This window comes from Hesperophylax consimilis, chromosome 4, assembly GCF_061612785.1.
Source record: "Hesperophylax consimilis isolate HC1 chromosome 4, BYU_Hcon_1.0, whole genome shotgun sequence".
NCBI classification, from domain to species: domain Eukaryota; kingdom Metazoa; phylum Arthropoda; class Insecta; order Trichoptera; family Limnephilidae; genus Hesperophylax; species Hesperophylax consimilis.
This window is the reverse complement of record NC_142839.1, coordinates 19144442-19162154: the sequence shown is the minus strand read 5'-3', so window position 1 is coordinate 19162154 and position 17713 is coordinate 19144442. Positions and strand designations below refer to the sequence as shown.

Here is a 17713-nt window from a genome sequence, read left to right as displayed (position 1 = left end):
CTATGAATCCTCTATCAGCGCACAAGCAACATCCGCTCATTTAGAAACGTGAAATATTTTTTTTTAGTTCTGTCTCCTCAATTTCTATAATTTAGGTACCTAACCAGGGCCTCCTCCGAGGTTACTGCCCTATGGACGATTTGAAAATCGTCTTCAGGGTGCTTTAAAATATTAGTAAAATAGTACGATTGCTAGGGCCCCGGGCTACTCTGGGCCTTGTCTAGGGGTACGAATTTCGTCCCCCCTCCAGGCCAGGGGCTCTGGGCTCGTGTCCCGCATGCCCATAGGGTAAGGGCGGAACTGCATGGGGGCCCAGAGGGACCAGCAGGGGGGTCAGTCATTTGCTGAAATGCTGACCGTTAGATCCGCCCCTGAATGCCTTAATATAAATAGGTGGCAATGATGTTGATAAGTCGACTAAGGGCCGCTCGTTAATGTACTAATAAAATTGAAATCTATTAATATAACTACAATCTTGTATTGAAAAGAATTTAACCTATAAGCTATACCCTTTGTACTATTTTTGTGCAGTAAATATTATTTGAATTTTGAATTTGAATTGAATTTTGAAACATTTAATATGATGCTACCTCTGTAATCGGAAATTGAAAATAATTTTAAATTAGTTTAATTTTTAATTAGCTCCACACAGAAGGCCCTTAGGAATATAAGTTCTCTCAGGGTCTATATAATTTTTGGAGATGCTGTGTGGAGGGTTTTTTTAGAGAAAGGATGTAGAGGAAGTTCTGGGTTTGTAAAAGGTATGAGGGTTGGGTAGGAATTTAGGAATCAGTGTGTCCAGGAGTGAAACACATATAAATATATCCATCCCACTACTGCATAAGGCGATGGGTCGAGAGAACAGTTGGAGAGGTCAACTGGTCTCCCCAAATTAGCTTCTCTCGATCTGGCACGTCCATACTACATCCCCAAAGATGACATAGGCCCTTAGAAAAATTATTTTCCTCGGGTCCTCATGTGTGCGGTTAATGTAAAAAAAATATGTGTAAATGATGGATAATATGGCATAAGCCGTTGATTTTTTAAAAACTGGTTTATAAATGGAGGAATTAGAAGTTTCTTTATTCAAAATGCAATTTAAAAGTTATATTTTGAACTTGCGACCACATGATTTTAAGCACACGCCCATCATAATATAAAGAGTTAAAATTAATGCTTTTACTTCATTACGAAGTTATATTTTACTTTTTACATCATTTGGGAATTGTTTTGTGGCTTAATAGTAGTAATTTATGGGATAGAAATTATAACGAATTCCCAAAATTGAATTGAAAATGTGTGATAATGCGCCCACAACGCCTCAATATTTGTATCAATTATTGAAAATGGTAATGCCAGAGGGAAGATTATTAAATTGAAAACTAACTGAATACCAATATGAAATTAATTCAGATGAAACAAACCATTGGAGCTTTGTTGCGATATCGGATTAACTTTAAATATTATTATTTTTATTGATACGATGTTAAAATTATGTGTGATACAACGCAAGAGCACACAGCCGGGCCACTGGGATTAAGGCACCAAAACATTAGGCATTAAGGTCAATAGAGTTTTTTTGATTTTTCTTTTATGATTATTTTTTTACATGTAACTTATAAAATGTATTTTATACGAGCATAGATTTTGAATTTTTACGTTTTTTTCTGTGTATATTATTTTAGTATTTTTAATCGTACTAAACCGTTTTTCAACTATACCTTTAGCTAAAGCTATTACAAGAAAGGCACACGGAGAAAAATGAGCATTTGTGATGTATTAAAATCTTGTCTAAAGCGGAACAGTATGCTGTGTCCTAATAAATGTTTGCCCTGTTAATATATAATGACGAAATATTAAAATATAATGATTTTTATCTACACTTGTTTCGATGTCGCGTCGCTTTAATAAATTTCTTTTTTGTTAAAAGTTCAACATGAAACCTATCAATTCATTAGATTATGGCCTGCAGTCCCGTTTTTAACAGGATTACGTAAGTTTTCTCCAAGCAACATCTCGAAACCATTATATTCTGAAACGCGGTAACTAGCCAGATCGGCACTGAGAGTATCTTCCAATGGAACACATTTATTTTAAATATTTATATTTTCTAAACTCATCTATGAAAGTTAAGTCTGTTTTGAAGTAAGATAAAAGATATCTGTGAACTCTGGCCCAAAAGCATTTGAAGCACTCTTTTGTCCGAAGTCGCTTTACATTTATTTCTCGAGAGATTTCTTACCTGTCGATGTGAGGCCGAATAATAAAGTTCTATCGGGAAAGTCCGCCAGTTCGTATCCCGCCGCAGTGGCCACGGTACTGGCGCTCGATGGATTCTGGGCCACGTTAAAGCTCGGGGGTTGAACCTTTACAAGAAAAAAAAACCTTTTTTTAGTGCTACTCATAAAATAAAACAGGTTTATTCACATTTAGACACAACAAGTATAATGACGAAATATTAAAATATAATGATTTTTATCTACACTTGTTTCGATGTCGCGTCGCTTTAATAAATTTCTTTTTTGTTAAAAGTTCAACATGAAACCTATCAATTCATTAGATTATGGCCTGCAGTCCCGTTTTTAACAGGATTACGTAAGTTTTCTCCAAGCAACATCTCGAAACCATTATATTCTGAAACGCGGTAACTAGCCAGATCGCCAGATTTTGAAATAAAAATCATGAAAAAAGACTTTAAATCAAAAGAACTGGGTTTTTAATTTGCTGTTGTATGAAGATCCGTCATCTCCTGAAATGGTTTTTCGCAAAATGGTAATATAATAGAAGAGAAGGAGGCTGTTTAAAAAAGAAAAAAAACATCGTTCTTAGTTTTGCCGGTGTATTTTTGTACGTGTATATTATTTTAATTAAAAAATAAATAATTCTTTCTTCTTAACCAAATTAATATTAATAATTCAAATTTTTATTTTAAATCATTGATTTAAGGAATTTGAATGAAAGATGAAGCTGAAAATTACAGGTTTTTTTTACACATGGTAAAAAAAACTTTGAGCCAAACTAAAATATATTCATAAAGACATATTTGAAAATTGACGTATTCAACCAAGTTAAAAAACGAAGCCAAATGTTACTAAACAGTGAAACAGCAAAAATGTTGATGAAAAATAACAAACTTTTAAAAAATATTGTTTGAAAATCAAAAGGTCACATTCATTACCAAAGATTTCATCAAAATTTGCAAAGCCTTAATTTGATTGAGTCCAAGACCGGAAATTGGTTACAAATCACTTCCAGCTAGGGGTTAATGGGGACAGTGGCTTCTACAAAAGAAACGAACCCGAAAAGGACAAATTAAATTGCCAAATTGTAGAAAATGTTACATTTGAGTCTTAGGTGTTGAATAAAGATGCTTTTTCAACTGTTTAGTTAGTAAAAATAACAAACTAAGAATTTTTATAGTGACAACGGTTTCATAATGGCTTTGGAACCGCTGTCACAATCATAATAAATAAAGAAATTAACCCAAAATTAAACAAAAATTAAACAGAAATAATCTATTTATTTTGATATTTTTGCGAAGCGGAAATACACCCAAATTCCCACACTTTCTGACAGCGTCTTGAAGAAATATAAAGGTCAATATGCCAGAGGCCTGAGAGGTCAACAATAAATCAAAAATAGTTGGTTGAAACATAAATCACAGCAAGATGTATTTTTTGTGTTAAAAGACGATACTCGCTGTTAGTAAAAGAGTTGCAATTGCAACTTTTTAAGTATTAAATTGTAGGTCAAAATAATGTTTTTTAATATGTTATTTTAATTTCGGGTAAGTATTTAAGCTTGTTCGCATAAAATCAATACTTTGTGTGAAATGCTAAATGGAGATTCTTGATTCTGGCGAATGACTTCGACCAGTTGAGAAATGTGTTACCTGTGAAGGGTTGAGAAGGACGGTGCCGTCCACAAAGGGGGCGAAGCCGGGCAGGAAGCGCGGGGGGTCTATGCGCACAGCCAGCAGCTCGTTAAGAGATTTGGTCCTGAGACAAGGCGCTATGTCATCTTCCAAGAGGTCACCGTGACATCCCGTTTGTTCCGCTACCTGCAAATTTCAAAACAGAAGGTTTATTACAATTTCTGCTATCTCATTGATAATTTACTTCCCTGTATTTTACATATTCTTGATGAGTGAGAGGGATAGTGTCGGTAACCTGCTTCTCGTACTCAGATAGAGGTGTATATATTGTTTACATGTGTGAGGAAGAAGATACATGTATGTAAGAATATGTATGATGTGTGTATGTATGTATATGTATATGCGTATATGCATATATGCATCTATGTCATTATATATATATATATATTTGTATGTGTGTATGTATGTATGTACGTATGTGTACTACTTCACATGTTTGTGTTTATTTTATAGAAAACTTTGGCAATTTTTGTTATTGAAAACATCTTTTTAACAATTTTTTTATAATTCTACCAAAATATGTTTACACTAGACTTAAATTCAAACTAACCATTCCTCCATTGGGCACCATGAAACAGGCAGCTGCCTAGTATGGTGCTCTAATGTATCTTTTCTAAATAAATTAATTAATCATGTAACATGTAGGTACTTAAATAATATAAATAAAAATAATAAAATAAAAAATAAATAAAATAATTAACATAAATAAATACATATTTGTTGATTGCTTTTTATAATATGCCTTTGAAATTTTTGACTTTCTAAATGTCGCGTTGCGCTACCTACTTCTTTAGCCAATGTTCGGGACAGCATTATATCACACATCTGACCTGATGGACACTGTAATGCTATTCGAAACTTTGGATAGCTCGGCATAATATCCCAAAAACAAACCACTTTAATCCTTTTGGCCGTCAAAATCTCAAACACATCTATTAACATGTCATTTAAAATTGCAGCTTTCAAAATGAGATACTATATCTCGGTTTGATAAATCTAATTTACCAATCGATTCATCCTGCGAACAACTTCGAACACATAAGGATTACTGAACAACGTAAGACAACCCAAGATGTTCCTTCCAAATTTCCGACTGAGTGATTTCATCAATTTATCAAAGGATTCGCGCAATTGTGGAGTTGTTATTCCCCTCGTGTGGTAAGGGAGAAACGAACTTTTTAAGCTCACAATATCGCAAGCTTATTTACGTATATTAAAATGACAAACGACCGCGCGACGAATGCGCAAAAGGTTCATTTTTCAGTTTTATTTACGCTTAATTTCATAATCACGTAAATCCGTCGTGTGCTTTGTGCTTTATTTTCACCCCAAATTGAGACCAGTCGATGCGGGAAGTGAGGTACGTTATTGAGACCACCGGAAACAAATAATTAATTTTACGTTAACTTAATAACTCCCTGAATTCTTCCTTAACCTAATTTTTTATTGCTATTAAACAAAACAAACAACACCGTACACACTTAATTATACACGGTAATTTATAAAATATGCTTCATAGAAACATTCTTTTTTTATTTTAAGTTAAAAGAAATACACACATTTCACTTTCTTAAATTAAATCAAAGATTAAAAATAAAAATCTATAAACAATTGTCTACTACATCTCCTTAACTACATGTTACTTACATAAGTACAACAACAGTTTTTTCTTAAATATATTCATTCTATTTACTGATGTTAGGCTATTAAGACATCCTCGTGGCCTATGTTTCTTTTACCACTTTCAGTATTTGTTGAATGTGTGTATAGTTTATTATGTTGTCTTGTGTAGTGTTCATGTACTTGTGATGTTTTTATAAATGTTGTGTTCCTTGATTAAAAATCCATTTTAGATTTTGTGGATTAATAAGAGTTTCGTAAAGTTTCTCTGATTTATGGAACAAAAATCATTTTTTTTACAGTTTATGGTTTGACGGCCGGCATAGTCCAGTGGTAACGCATTGGACTGCCATTCCGAAGGTCGCGGGTTCGAACCCGGCGTGCGCAAATAAATTTTATTTGATTAATTTGTGTTATTTCACAATTAATTAATTAAAATAATATATAGTATATTTGCGGCACGTTCCAGAGCGGAAGATACTACCAGTATCGCCCTGGTGTAAGACCACCATTCAGAATTGAAACGTTGCTCCAAATGGCTTTAGCCGTGTTTAGTGACTAGATCTGAATAGCCAGGTACTTCCCCACCTTCCTCTTTCCCTTCCCCACTTACCTTCAGCCTCACAACATCCCCCAATTGGGGATGCCATAGTCTCACTGGCTCCAGACGGGAGCAGTTGGGACTCTTGTGAGGTATTCACTATAAAAAAAAAAAAAATCTGATTTATAGAATAAAAATCTAAATTTTTACACTTCATCTGATTAATAGAACAAAAATCAAAATTTTTACAGTTTATCTGATTTATAGAACAAAATTCAAAAATTTTACAGTTTATCTGATTTATAGAACAAAAATCAAAATTTTTACAGTTTATCTGATTAATAGAACACAAATCAAATTTTTTACAGTTTATCTGATTTAAAGAACAAATATCTAAATTTTTAAATTTTATCTGATTCATACAACAAAAATCTAAAAGCATCATTAAAACACGATGATTTAGAAGAGTACACAACAAAGAAGCCCGTAAAAATCTGATTAATAGAATACAATTCAGATAAGCATATTTAGTTCTTGGATTGGCTCGCAATATGAGAAGATACTAAAGAAATTTAATGTATGTGTGGACGAACTGAATACCTACGTCATGTTGAAATTAATGATTCACTGGGGAACAATTTAAATATTTAATATGGAATTTACCTTTTTTTTAACTGTCAGTGGCTCTCTCTGCAACGCCCACGAACTAAGTCCGGATCCACTAAATAAAATAACTCGTTGAAGTAATTCTGTAACAAAGAAAATCACACATTAGTCGAGAGAGTTTTTCGAGGACTCGAGCTACCAGTATTATTATTAAACATAAAGGTTAAGAACCTTAAACCTTAGAATTATTAAAGATAATTTAAAAATAAAAATTCGTAATCATATCATGAAAACCGCGTTGCCCTAATGTTGAAAGAAACTTTCTTTGTACCATCTCAAATATGAGTAGTGACCGTAAAATAACATTATCTTATTTATCGTAAAATTTTCAAGAGAAAAATTGCTAAACTTATTCAGATTCAAGACCCGTTGGACATCAGTGAGATTCATATTAAATTATGGATATTAAAATTATACGACATATGTACACAACCCGTATAACTCAGCTGAATAATCCTAAAATTAATAACATGGGAGTGACTGGTGATTAGGGTTCGTCTAGACATTAAGAATTCTCATGAATAAACTTTTGTCCGCTTTATTCTTTTGTTGTAAAATAAAATTTGGATATACATTGCAAAAGTTCTCGCAAAATCATCTTAACTTGAACCGTAAATTCAACTTCGCGTATAAATAATTCTGCTGTAGTTATGAATTTTAAAAGAAAACCAAAACCCGATGAGAAACAGATTAGACTCGAGGAATGTATAAAATACACGCTCCGGATGGTTGTAATTCAAATTCATGCACAATTCAGAAATGTATCGAGTTATAGCTGAAATAAAGGGGACAATTATTAAAGTAAGGTCGTTCACTTTCTTGAAAGCAATTCAATTTAATCAAGTTAGAATGCACTACGCTCAGCTTCAGTGGGAACCAGCCATAATATATTATCTCAAGGAACAGGGATGGCCAACAGGTCAACCGCGGTCTAACGGTCGACCGAGAAACTGATTTAGGTAGCCCGCGAGAGTAAAATAAAGTGAATAGGAAAATGTAACAGAATAACATTATTTTGAGATGTATTCGCGCGAAGGACTGAATAAGGTACCTACTCAAACGCTTCGGTCGCATCGCAACAACGCAATGGCAGTATCGTTGCATGCGTGTGCGTGAGTCAGTCAACTAAATGCGGCTCGCCTCGCTCCGCGCGTGGGTGAGGTATATCTCTGTCTCTTTTCTTTTTATTTTGCATTGTTTTCTCGTGGCTTTTTTTCGTGGGTAGCTAGCCTAGCCAGTACCAGGGGCATTTCTCTCAGCTTTGGCCTTGAAACTCATTTGAAACCGCCACGCCCACCTCAAAATTCTTATAGAAAACGAATAATATGGCTAAAATCTCAGATCTCATTGGTGAGAGCAGAAGGATTGGTTTGATCTCTCGCTCTCTACCATAATGACTCGTGTAACAGAAAGAGATGACGGAATTTTGCCGTGAATGGTTTATTTATACACGCGGGTTGTCATTTGCTGCCGAAATACTATCATTTCCGTCGTTTTAAAGTTGTTCGTGATAAAAATACAATATAAGCCAGTATAGTGTTAGCGAGTTACAAACATATATTCAACCTACCTACGTAAGTTCAAGTTTAAAGTGAATTGACAGTTTTTAGGTTATTACGTAACATACTTGGCATATGTCTTCCTCCACAACGTATAAATGTTATTTATTATATCGACCAACTTATTCATGTTATTGATTAGTGTTATCCTGTATTATCTTATTGTTTTGGTGAAATTAAAGATTTTTAAACATATGTAACTATGAGTTCATGAGGCTAAAAAATGTCGGAATTCTTCGTCGTACTGTCGGACAATCATGTTTTGGAAATTTTCTTCAGTGTTGTTGCAAATTTCTTGTCATTTTGGGTTTCTTCTTCTCAGATTAACAAGTTTCATCTTAAGGAAATGCACTGTAAAAGTTTATTTTCAGATGAACCTTGCCCTTGGAAAACATTTCGACATTTTTCTGCTTCAAGGACATTTTTATTTTTAAAATATTTTTTTGGGCTAGTGAATGAATGGAGTAGGCCGAGAGCAATTATATTGTCTATGGTTGCATCTTACTTTTAGATGACCTTGAGTTTTTTCTATCTTGTCTACTGCTCTTTTCCGCACGGTAGGTACTGCTTGTATATCTGTGGTTAAGTACTGTATAATTCTGTTGTATACAAAAAGCCCGAAGATATCGATCTAGAGAGTGGTATATTTATGGCCAGTACCTACAAGTGTCGACTTGAGTGCGCACGGATCACATTGAACTTGTTATGTGGCGATAATAAAAATAACGTAGGGACTTGACTGAAATTGTGACATTATTTTTTATTGATTATAAACTATTATAAATATCAGAATGAGTGGGCCATCTAGTTCGAGTTCTAAAAAAAGTAAGACTTACTATTATCACAGTGAGTGGGAAGAGGATTTTTTTTTCGTTATGGTCGAGGACAAATGTGTGTGTCTAATTTGCAACTCAAGTGTAGCGTTACCAAAAAGATCAAATGTTGAAAAGCATTTTAAAACTACACATTCCAAATACACCACTGATTTTCCATTTGGCAGTGAAAACCGGAAGATAAAAGTACGCGAATTAAAAAGAAAGTTAAGTACACAACAATCTTATTTTACGAAACCAGACTCGAAATCAAAAGCTGCAACACTGGCGTCATTCACTGTTACAAAAATATTGATACGACGTAAGAAACCTTTCAAAGATGGAGAAATGATTAAGGAAGCCATGCAGAGAGCTGAAGAAACGATTTTTAATGACAATAAAAATAAGAAAGAAATTATTTTAGCAATCGACAATTACGAAATCAAACATTTATACATTCAAAAGGAGAAAATATACCCGAGCTTGAAGATAAAAAATGGCTTATGAAGCTGGCCTTCCTTTGTAACATGACAGAAAAACTCAACGACTTAAACCTCAATCTTCAAGGGAAAGACAGAACCGTCATTGACATGATAACTTCGATAAAAACTTTTAAAAATCTAATTCAAGTACATGCATCTCGATTTAAACGAGCGAACTAAAAAAAATTAAAAAACATGGAAGAAGTATGTATGCACACTTCAAATCGAGATTTTAAAACTTTCGCTGAACAGTTGGAAAATTTGCACCTGGAGTTTGAAAGAAGGTTTGCGGAATTTGCCGCTCTCGAAGAAGTATTAAGTTTCATGGTATTCCCATTTAATGAAAATATTGATATTGACAGCTTAACCGTTAAAATCAGTAACTTAACCGATACTTAATCTGTTGTAGACGAAGAAGAAATAATTAAAATGAGAAGCGACATATTTTTGAAAGCTAGGCCATCTGGTAGTACCGAATTTTGGAAACTGATTTGCGAAAAAAAATTTCCATGCCTAAGAAAGGTAGCTTTATAATTGACATCGTTTTTCCGTTCTACCTATCTTTGCAAATCGACATTTTCAACGATGAATGCAATAAAAACCAAACATCGTTCCCGCATAACAGGTGCCCACTTAACTTCGTGTTTGCGAATCGCAATTACTTCGTACACTCCCCAATATGATAAGCTTGTGGAGAATATGCAGTGTCAAACATCCACCCTAAAACGTAAAGCTGAATGAAAAAAAAATTATATGTTACATTAATAAATTCTTACAAATTTATCACAAAATAGTTTAATTTAGTCACTTTTAAACTCTACCTTGCAGTCGACCGCAAGAAATAATTTTTAACGCAAGTAGACTGAACAGGTAAAAAGTTTGGCCACCCCTTTCAATGAATATTTGAAAATTTTCAAGAAGCAGCCTCAAGACTAAGGACGGGTTGTTTCGGAGAATTTGAACAATTCATCAAATTTCAACCTTCATTTCCGGGTTCTGTGAAAGACCTATTCAAGTTCTGTTATTATATCATTATAGGTGAGTTGCTTGACAAAACTGAAATCAAAACAAAACTTGAAAAAATATTTCACAGACCTTGAAAATGAACATTGAAATTTGATGAATTGTTCAAATTCTCCGAAACAACCCGTCCTAAGAAGCTGGATATTTTTGAATAGTGTTATATTTCGTTGTTTACTATGAAACTCTGTGGATTACGTATTTATGTTTTCACCAAAGACTTTTGGTACCTACTTTATTTAGAAAAAAATGAAATAACAGAGCAGATTGTTCACTAACAATATTGATTATTCTTAAACTGGGGGTGCAACGCAGTTAAATCGATAACTTTACAATATCGGATAAATAGGCGTAACTACCGATGATTTTAGATAGCCAGAATTGCCATTCCTAAACTTCAGGCGGCTACGGAAAAGTTAAATATAATAATAAATTGACAATGTCGAACTAAAGTAATAACTTATAAACATTTGCAGACAACATGTACTTTTTGACACTAAAAGGGAGGTTGAATCGAACATGAAAAATTATTTTATTGCATTTAATATCAATTCCGGCTAAAGTTGCACACCTGCAAGTTTGATGACCCCTTTTTCCAAATTGTAATATTCACCTGTTGAAAAATTCATCAATCTGTTACCAGGCGGCAAAAAGACTGGATCGAACATGAAACAGTTCGATATCCCTATTTTCTAAAACGAAATTAAAATATTGACAAAGCCAGTTGCTGGGCGAAATATTATTCGCACCACAATACCTGCCTTTTGAAAACGTAAACATGGTTTGCAAGCTGACGTAACACAAACGCTTGTAGGAGATATTATAAAAAGCCGATTAAAACAAAATATTGGCGGATTCAAGTTATAAAACTTGGAGTAGCGACAACCCCGGTAACAACGAAATCTGTTCTTGCAATTTCTGAGTGTCAACTGAAATCTGTATTCGCTTCTGTTCCTCCATTACGGCACAATCATTTTAAAGATTACAACTATGTGCAACGAGCTGTTTACTGCCGGCACTTTATCAGCTGAGCCAGACACATCTGTCATCATTGCAATAATGGGGCGTCTCCGTGTGCCGGCCCTTATAATCAAATGACTGTGCTGCCGCTGAATTCTTGCGACTGAACCAGCCACAGATGCTGACAACCTAAAGGCTGACGAATACCTGCTGGCTACCGACCGAATTAGCCAGTGCCGCTGATCACTTAGAGGCTGGCCAATCCCTGCTGCATTGATGCTGACAACCTGGAGGCTGGTGAATTCATCCTGGCTACCAACTGAACCAGCCACAGATTCTGACAACCTAAAGGCTGACGAATACCTGCTGGCTACCGACCGAATTAGCCAGTGCCGCTGATCACTTAGAGGCTGGCCAATCCCTGCTGCATTGATGCTGACAACCTGGAGGCTGATGAATTCATCCTGGCTACCAACTGAACCAGCCACAGATTCTGACAACCTAAAGGCTGACTAATACCCGCTGGCTACCGACTGAATTAACCATTGATGCTGACAACCTAGAGGCCGGCCAATTCTTCCTGGCTACCAACTGAATTAGCATTGATGCTGACAACCTAGAGGCTGGCCAATTCTTCCTGGCTACCAACTGAATTAGGCACTGATGCTGAGCACTGATGCTGACAACCTAGAGGCTGGCCAATTATTCCTGGCTACCGACTGAATTAGCCAATGATGCTGATCACCTAAAGGCTGGCCAATTTATGCTGGCTACCAATTGAACTGGCCACTGCTACAACAGTCGCCTACGCTATTTGCTGTATCGAATGGCGCGATGATGCACAATGTGCTCCAATCTGAAATTATCGCTGAAAGAATTCCAATTGTCTCAGTTTCTATGTATGTATTAAAACCCAGTTGTATTGAAATAAATATAACTATTTATTGTGAATTGGGTTGGCTGTAAAAAATAGGAAGTACCTATAAGCTACACCCCTTTGTACGTTCTGTATACCAGCACAATACTTATAATTAAAATGTGAATTTTGATTTGAATCGTCTTTTTTTTATGATGGCTTAGAAAGAACACCTCACGGTATTTTTCTTAAATCATTATCCAGGTTGAGAACTGATGTGTGCTGGTGCTTATTATTTACAGTCTTTTCTTGTACAGGCAAACAAATCAAGTAAAGAGGTAATTAGTTCATGACGTCTTAAGTCATAAATAACAACTTTTGTTTCTCCTATGTTAAACAGAATCAATTGATAACATCTTAGATGAAGTAATTAAGTCTATGGATCGTGTATACGATTTCTTTAAATTATAAGAACTAATACTTCATTTATTAATAAGCTGGTTATTTTGCAAAGCGAACGACACATTCATAAAGGTCTGCATATTGACAGCTTATCTAACTCCTTGGAGGCAGGGCTAAATGCAGTGACTTTTGACTACCGACCGTCGGAATCACATTCTGTCCCTGCTCGCAAAAATCGCTGACTGACCATAGATGACGGATTTCGTCAATGTTGTACATATATATATAGAGTCTTTCCGATCTACCGTGCTAGATACCCTTTTTACTTGAATTTCACACAAGAGTCCTAACTACTCCCAACCGTCTGGAGCCAGTGAGACTGTTGCATCTCCAATTGGGGTATGTGAGGATAAAGGTAGTGGGGAGGTGAAGGATATGGGGAAGAGGAAGGTGAGGGAGAACCTGACTGTTCAGATCTGGTCACTAAACACGGCTAAAGTCATTTCAAGCATTCATTCAATTCGAATGGTGGTCGATACTGAAATTATCTTCCACTAAAGAACGTGCCGCAAGTATACTGTACATTATTTTAAATGAATATTTTCTTAAATAATACAAATTAATCTTGCTTAGTAATATAAATTTTACTTGCGCACGCCACGATTTGAATCCGGGAACTTCGCATTGTTAGCCAAGTGCCGTACCCCTCGACCACGGAGGCCGTTAAATAAGTATACATATCTGAAACCGTTGCTAAACGAGTTATATTTTACGAATTTTGCTTCTCTTAAACGAGTATTGTTATTTTAAGGAAAAACAAATTTAACATACCTTTATGCGCGAGGAAGGTACAAACATTCCATGTTTATTTGTATTTCCGTAGTTCCAATAAAACTGTTGAAATTTAAATATTGGGAAAATGTTTTGGCAGTCGATTACTATTTGATGGAAAAAAGAAAAACTAACGAAAGTAAATTACTTTAAAAATATATATGTATCGACTTTGAAAAAAAATGTGTTCATAGTGTGAAAAAGTAATAAAACCTTCAGTACAAATACATCGCTTTCATGGCCAAAGGACAATTTTCCTTTAAAAAAATCATCAGAATTGCCTTCTTGTGTTCTCAAACGATAAAGGAACCAATCTGTCGGGTAGTTATGTAAAAAGAAAAGACATTAGCATTCACTTAAAGAACTTGTTAGTATTTTTCTTCCAGGGGGGATTCTATTAGGCCGCGAAGAAGCCGGTATAGGGATTATAATGTATTGTGTTTCAGATACCCAGACGGAAAAGGCAACACTTTATCTTAAATTTACGCATCAAAAAGAAGAATTTCAGAATATATTCATGAATTATGTATTATGTATTTGGTATACCTGAAGAGTGCATAACTCTTCATTACATCGTAATCTAATTTGTTAAATGAATTTGTAGATCGGAAGAAAAGGGAATTCTGCTTAGAGTTGATATTGCTTCGAGGGAGATTAAGATTGTCTGCTGTTGCGATTTGGAACATGAAATGATAAGCGTTGCAGAAGATCAGGACAATCAACTAAGTTATTTTAGATTTTAAATAACATTAATAAATCCACTTTATTTCTTCGGTAAGTATCTGAATGTTGAAGAACTTTGGAGAGTCTTCAAGCTAACATAAGAAAGAAAAGAGCGGACGTTAGGGTATCTTAATTTTTTTTTGACGCTTTCAATTCTGTTTTTGTAAACTGAATAGCCTGGGTTCCACACATGAGATGCAAATTCGAAAATACTGCGAACATACGAGAAATATAGCGTTACGAAAGTGCTAAGATATATGCAATGTTTACAATGTTGACACGGATGACAAAACTAAGCATAGATTGGTGATTGAGTGATCGATATGTTTATTGAAACTTTATTTATAATTAAGTTTTTTATTTTATTTGTTTATTACATTACATACATTTTTGCTATATACAAGATACACGTATATAGCAAAAATTACGAGATAATAATATTGAAATAACTGTACAAGTATATTAAAAATAAGTACAAGTGTTTTATGAATTGTAGGTCGATATTAGTTCCTATTGTTAAAAATTTATTCTGTAAAATTAATTGTGTTGTTTTTATAAGTATAACCCTATCTTCTGAACAAAGTCTCCTTAGAAGAATAAAGCAAAAAAAATGTTAAAATATTGTAAGTTTAATTTTTTTTATATTAAAATCTGCCTTCTCACTAACTACAATGGTAATACAATATTATAATAGATGGTTCAATATAATAAAATATTTCTAGATTGTTAGTTCGATTAGCTATAGAAATGAGACCCGAGATTACTTTTGTTTCATGGTGTGTATATAATATAATGAATCGTTAAACTCACTTTATACTCACTTTATAGGTACTCATGGGTGTGCTTAGTCTCAAAAACAGAACCAGCATCCCGAACCACTTAGATCTTCCGTAATGCAATACAAACAGAGTTTTATGAGTGTAAATTAATGTGCCCTGGCAAAAATGTCCCAGCGTATTCCGGATTGTCGGAATAAAGCATTATACGGCGGTAGCTGAAATGCGAGCTTTCGTTGGAGAAAAAACAAAATGGCATATCTATATTTAGATAAACATTTTAAGAAAATAATACTTTACAAGAAACGAATGAAACAAAACAATACTGCTTAGCAAAACAGGTATTAAAAACAATCTGAAAACGCATTATTGTTTTTTTACAACCATAGGCTGTTACAGCCTGTCGTTTGTTTTATTTAATTTAATTTACACTCGGTAATTAAAATGTCTTACTGTATTTCTTCATTAAGTAATCCTTCTTAAAGTATTTTTTCGTTTTTATTCGATTTAAGAATTAGTCCAAAATCCCTCCCCCCACTCCTTTATGCTGTGGGAAAATTTCTTTGTTTAAATTACTTTGCCTTGATACGCACGTACTTAAACATAATTTCTGAAACCTATTATGAGAAATAAATAAGTCGTACTCTATTTGTATTGGATCATTTACTGTGAAGTTACGTCGTAACATTGTACAGTATTTTATGTTAGATATTATGCAAACACGTTATTTTGAGAGGAGTTTGAATTTATTACGTAGATATGATTTTCGACACGCAACGCTGTCAGAATCCTTTGAAAATGTATAAACAGCGAATAATATGGCCTTAATACACCATTACAAAAAAATCATTCCTTTTCCGGATCAGTTAAAATAAAAGCGGGTTAAAAACGGGTGAACAAATCCCTTACTACCCCATTCGAATCTGACTTCAATGTGTACACATATCCCAAATGATAACGGTTATTGGCTTTTTTGATAGCGATTTTGGTGATAAACTTCAGAGGTCAGAGATTTTTTAGGGCTATGACACAATAACGGTTTTTAATAAAAATTAATGCAGTGACAACATGCTTCCCAATTCTATTTGCCATGACATGTTTGGGTATCGGTTCAACTCTTCTTTTTATGAAAATGTGCAATGTTTAGTTCTATGGCTTAATCAAAGTTTACAATTTAAAAATATCCTCCAAGATTTTTTGTCTCTGTAAAAGGACGGACATTAAAATATTTTTTCAAGACTTTCAAATAAACAAACTCTCTTAGTATGTATGTAGTAGAAGATGACAAAACGTAATTCCCTCCTTAAATAAATGTTTGTTACCCGCAATTTTTGCTGTTCTAATATTAAATTTATTACGCTTTTGGAAGTACCGCAGGCAATATTAAAATTAGCTCTCTTTATGTTAAGTTCCTCAAATTAACGTTTTATTAACTGCTCTGCTAATGTCCGTGGTAATTAGTTAAAAAAATATTCGTCACTGCCAAGAAATTGCCATTTTTTTAACGTTGCGCTTTCTGTCTTTGTGAATTCTGATAATTAATAAATTAAAGAACAAATCGTTGTGCAAAGATCATATCCAACAAGAGAGATTAAAGAAAATTCGAGTTTCACTAAAAAAATGAAATTACTCTTAATTAATGGGTCGAGGAAGGAGGGAAATTCGTCTAGGTCATTTTCAGAATATATTCAACATAGTTTATCTACTTTAACAATTCAAAGGTCCCTTGGCTCTGGACCCGGAGGTCACGGTTCCGATACTAGGAATGACCGTTTTTTTATGCAAGTGCTGCATAAGAGTTACCCACCTACTTCCAAACGTCTGGAGCCAGTGGGACTATTACATCCTTAATTGGTTACGTTGTGAGGCTGAAAGTAGTGGAGAGAGGAAGTAAACGGGAAAGAGGAAGGTGGAGAAGTACCTGGCTATTCATATCTCGTCACCAAACACTGCTAAAAATATTTAAAGCAACGTTTTGATTCTGAATGGTGTCTTTCACCAGGACGACACTGAAAGTTTTTACCACTCTGGAAATTGCAGAAATTTTGAACTAATAAATTTCAAAATAATACTTATTTTTTTTAATTATTTGCTAACGCCAGGATTTGAACCCGCGACCTCCGGATTTGTAGCCAAATATCGAACCACTTATACCAAAGTCAATACGATTTCAGAGAAAAATTGAGCACGCAAGACGCAATAGCGGAATAAACTAGAGTTACTTATAAAGCATCGGATAAAGGGAAAAATGCTTTAGTATATTCATTGACCTCTGTAAAGCCTTTGACAGTGTTTTACACTCAAAATTAATCAACAAACTAAATAATTTAGGAATAACTGACAAAGTTAAATCGTGGATAAATAGTTATCTATATCAAATAACCCAGCAAATGAAAGTAAACAACGAGTTAAATGATGTAGAAAAAAATAATTTTGGAATCCCACAAGCTGTGTTGGGCCCAATTCTTTTCATATTATATGTAAATGAACTTTTTGAACTCCCAACCATCGGAAAGATTATATCTTTTTCG

The 17713-nt window shown here is 34.3% G+C and overlaps 1 protein-coding gene across 1 annotated transcript in view; it reads right to left on the bottom strand.

Annotated features, from left to right (window-relative positions):
* LOC149424327 (uncharacterized) overlaps nt 1–17713 on the bottom strand; it is a 565550-nt gene that overhangs the window by 47110 nt on the left and 500727 nt on the right. The window contains exons 6-8 of the mRNA XM_089651458.1: nt 6759–6844; nt 3893–4060; nt 2243–2366 (exon numbers count right to left, since the gene is read on the bottom strand). Coding sequence (XP_089507584.1) covers nt 2243–2366; nt 3893–4060; nt 6759–6844 — 378 coding nt within the window. The remainder of the gene's footprint in view (nt 1–2242; nt 2367–3892; nt 4061–6758; nt 6845–17713) is intronic.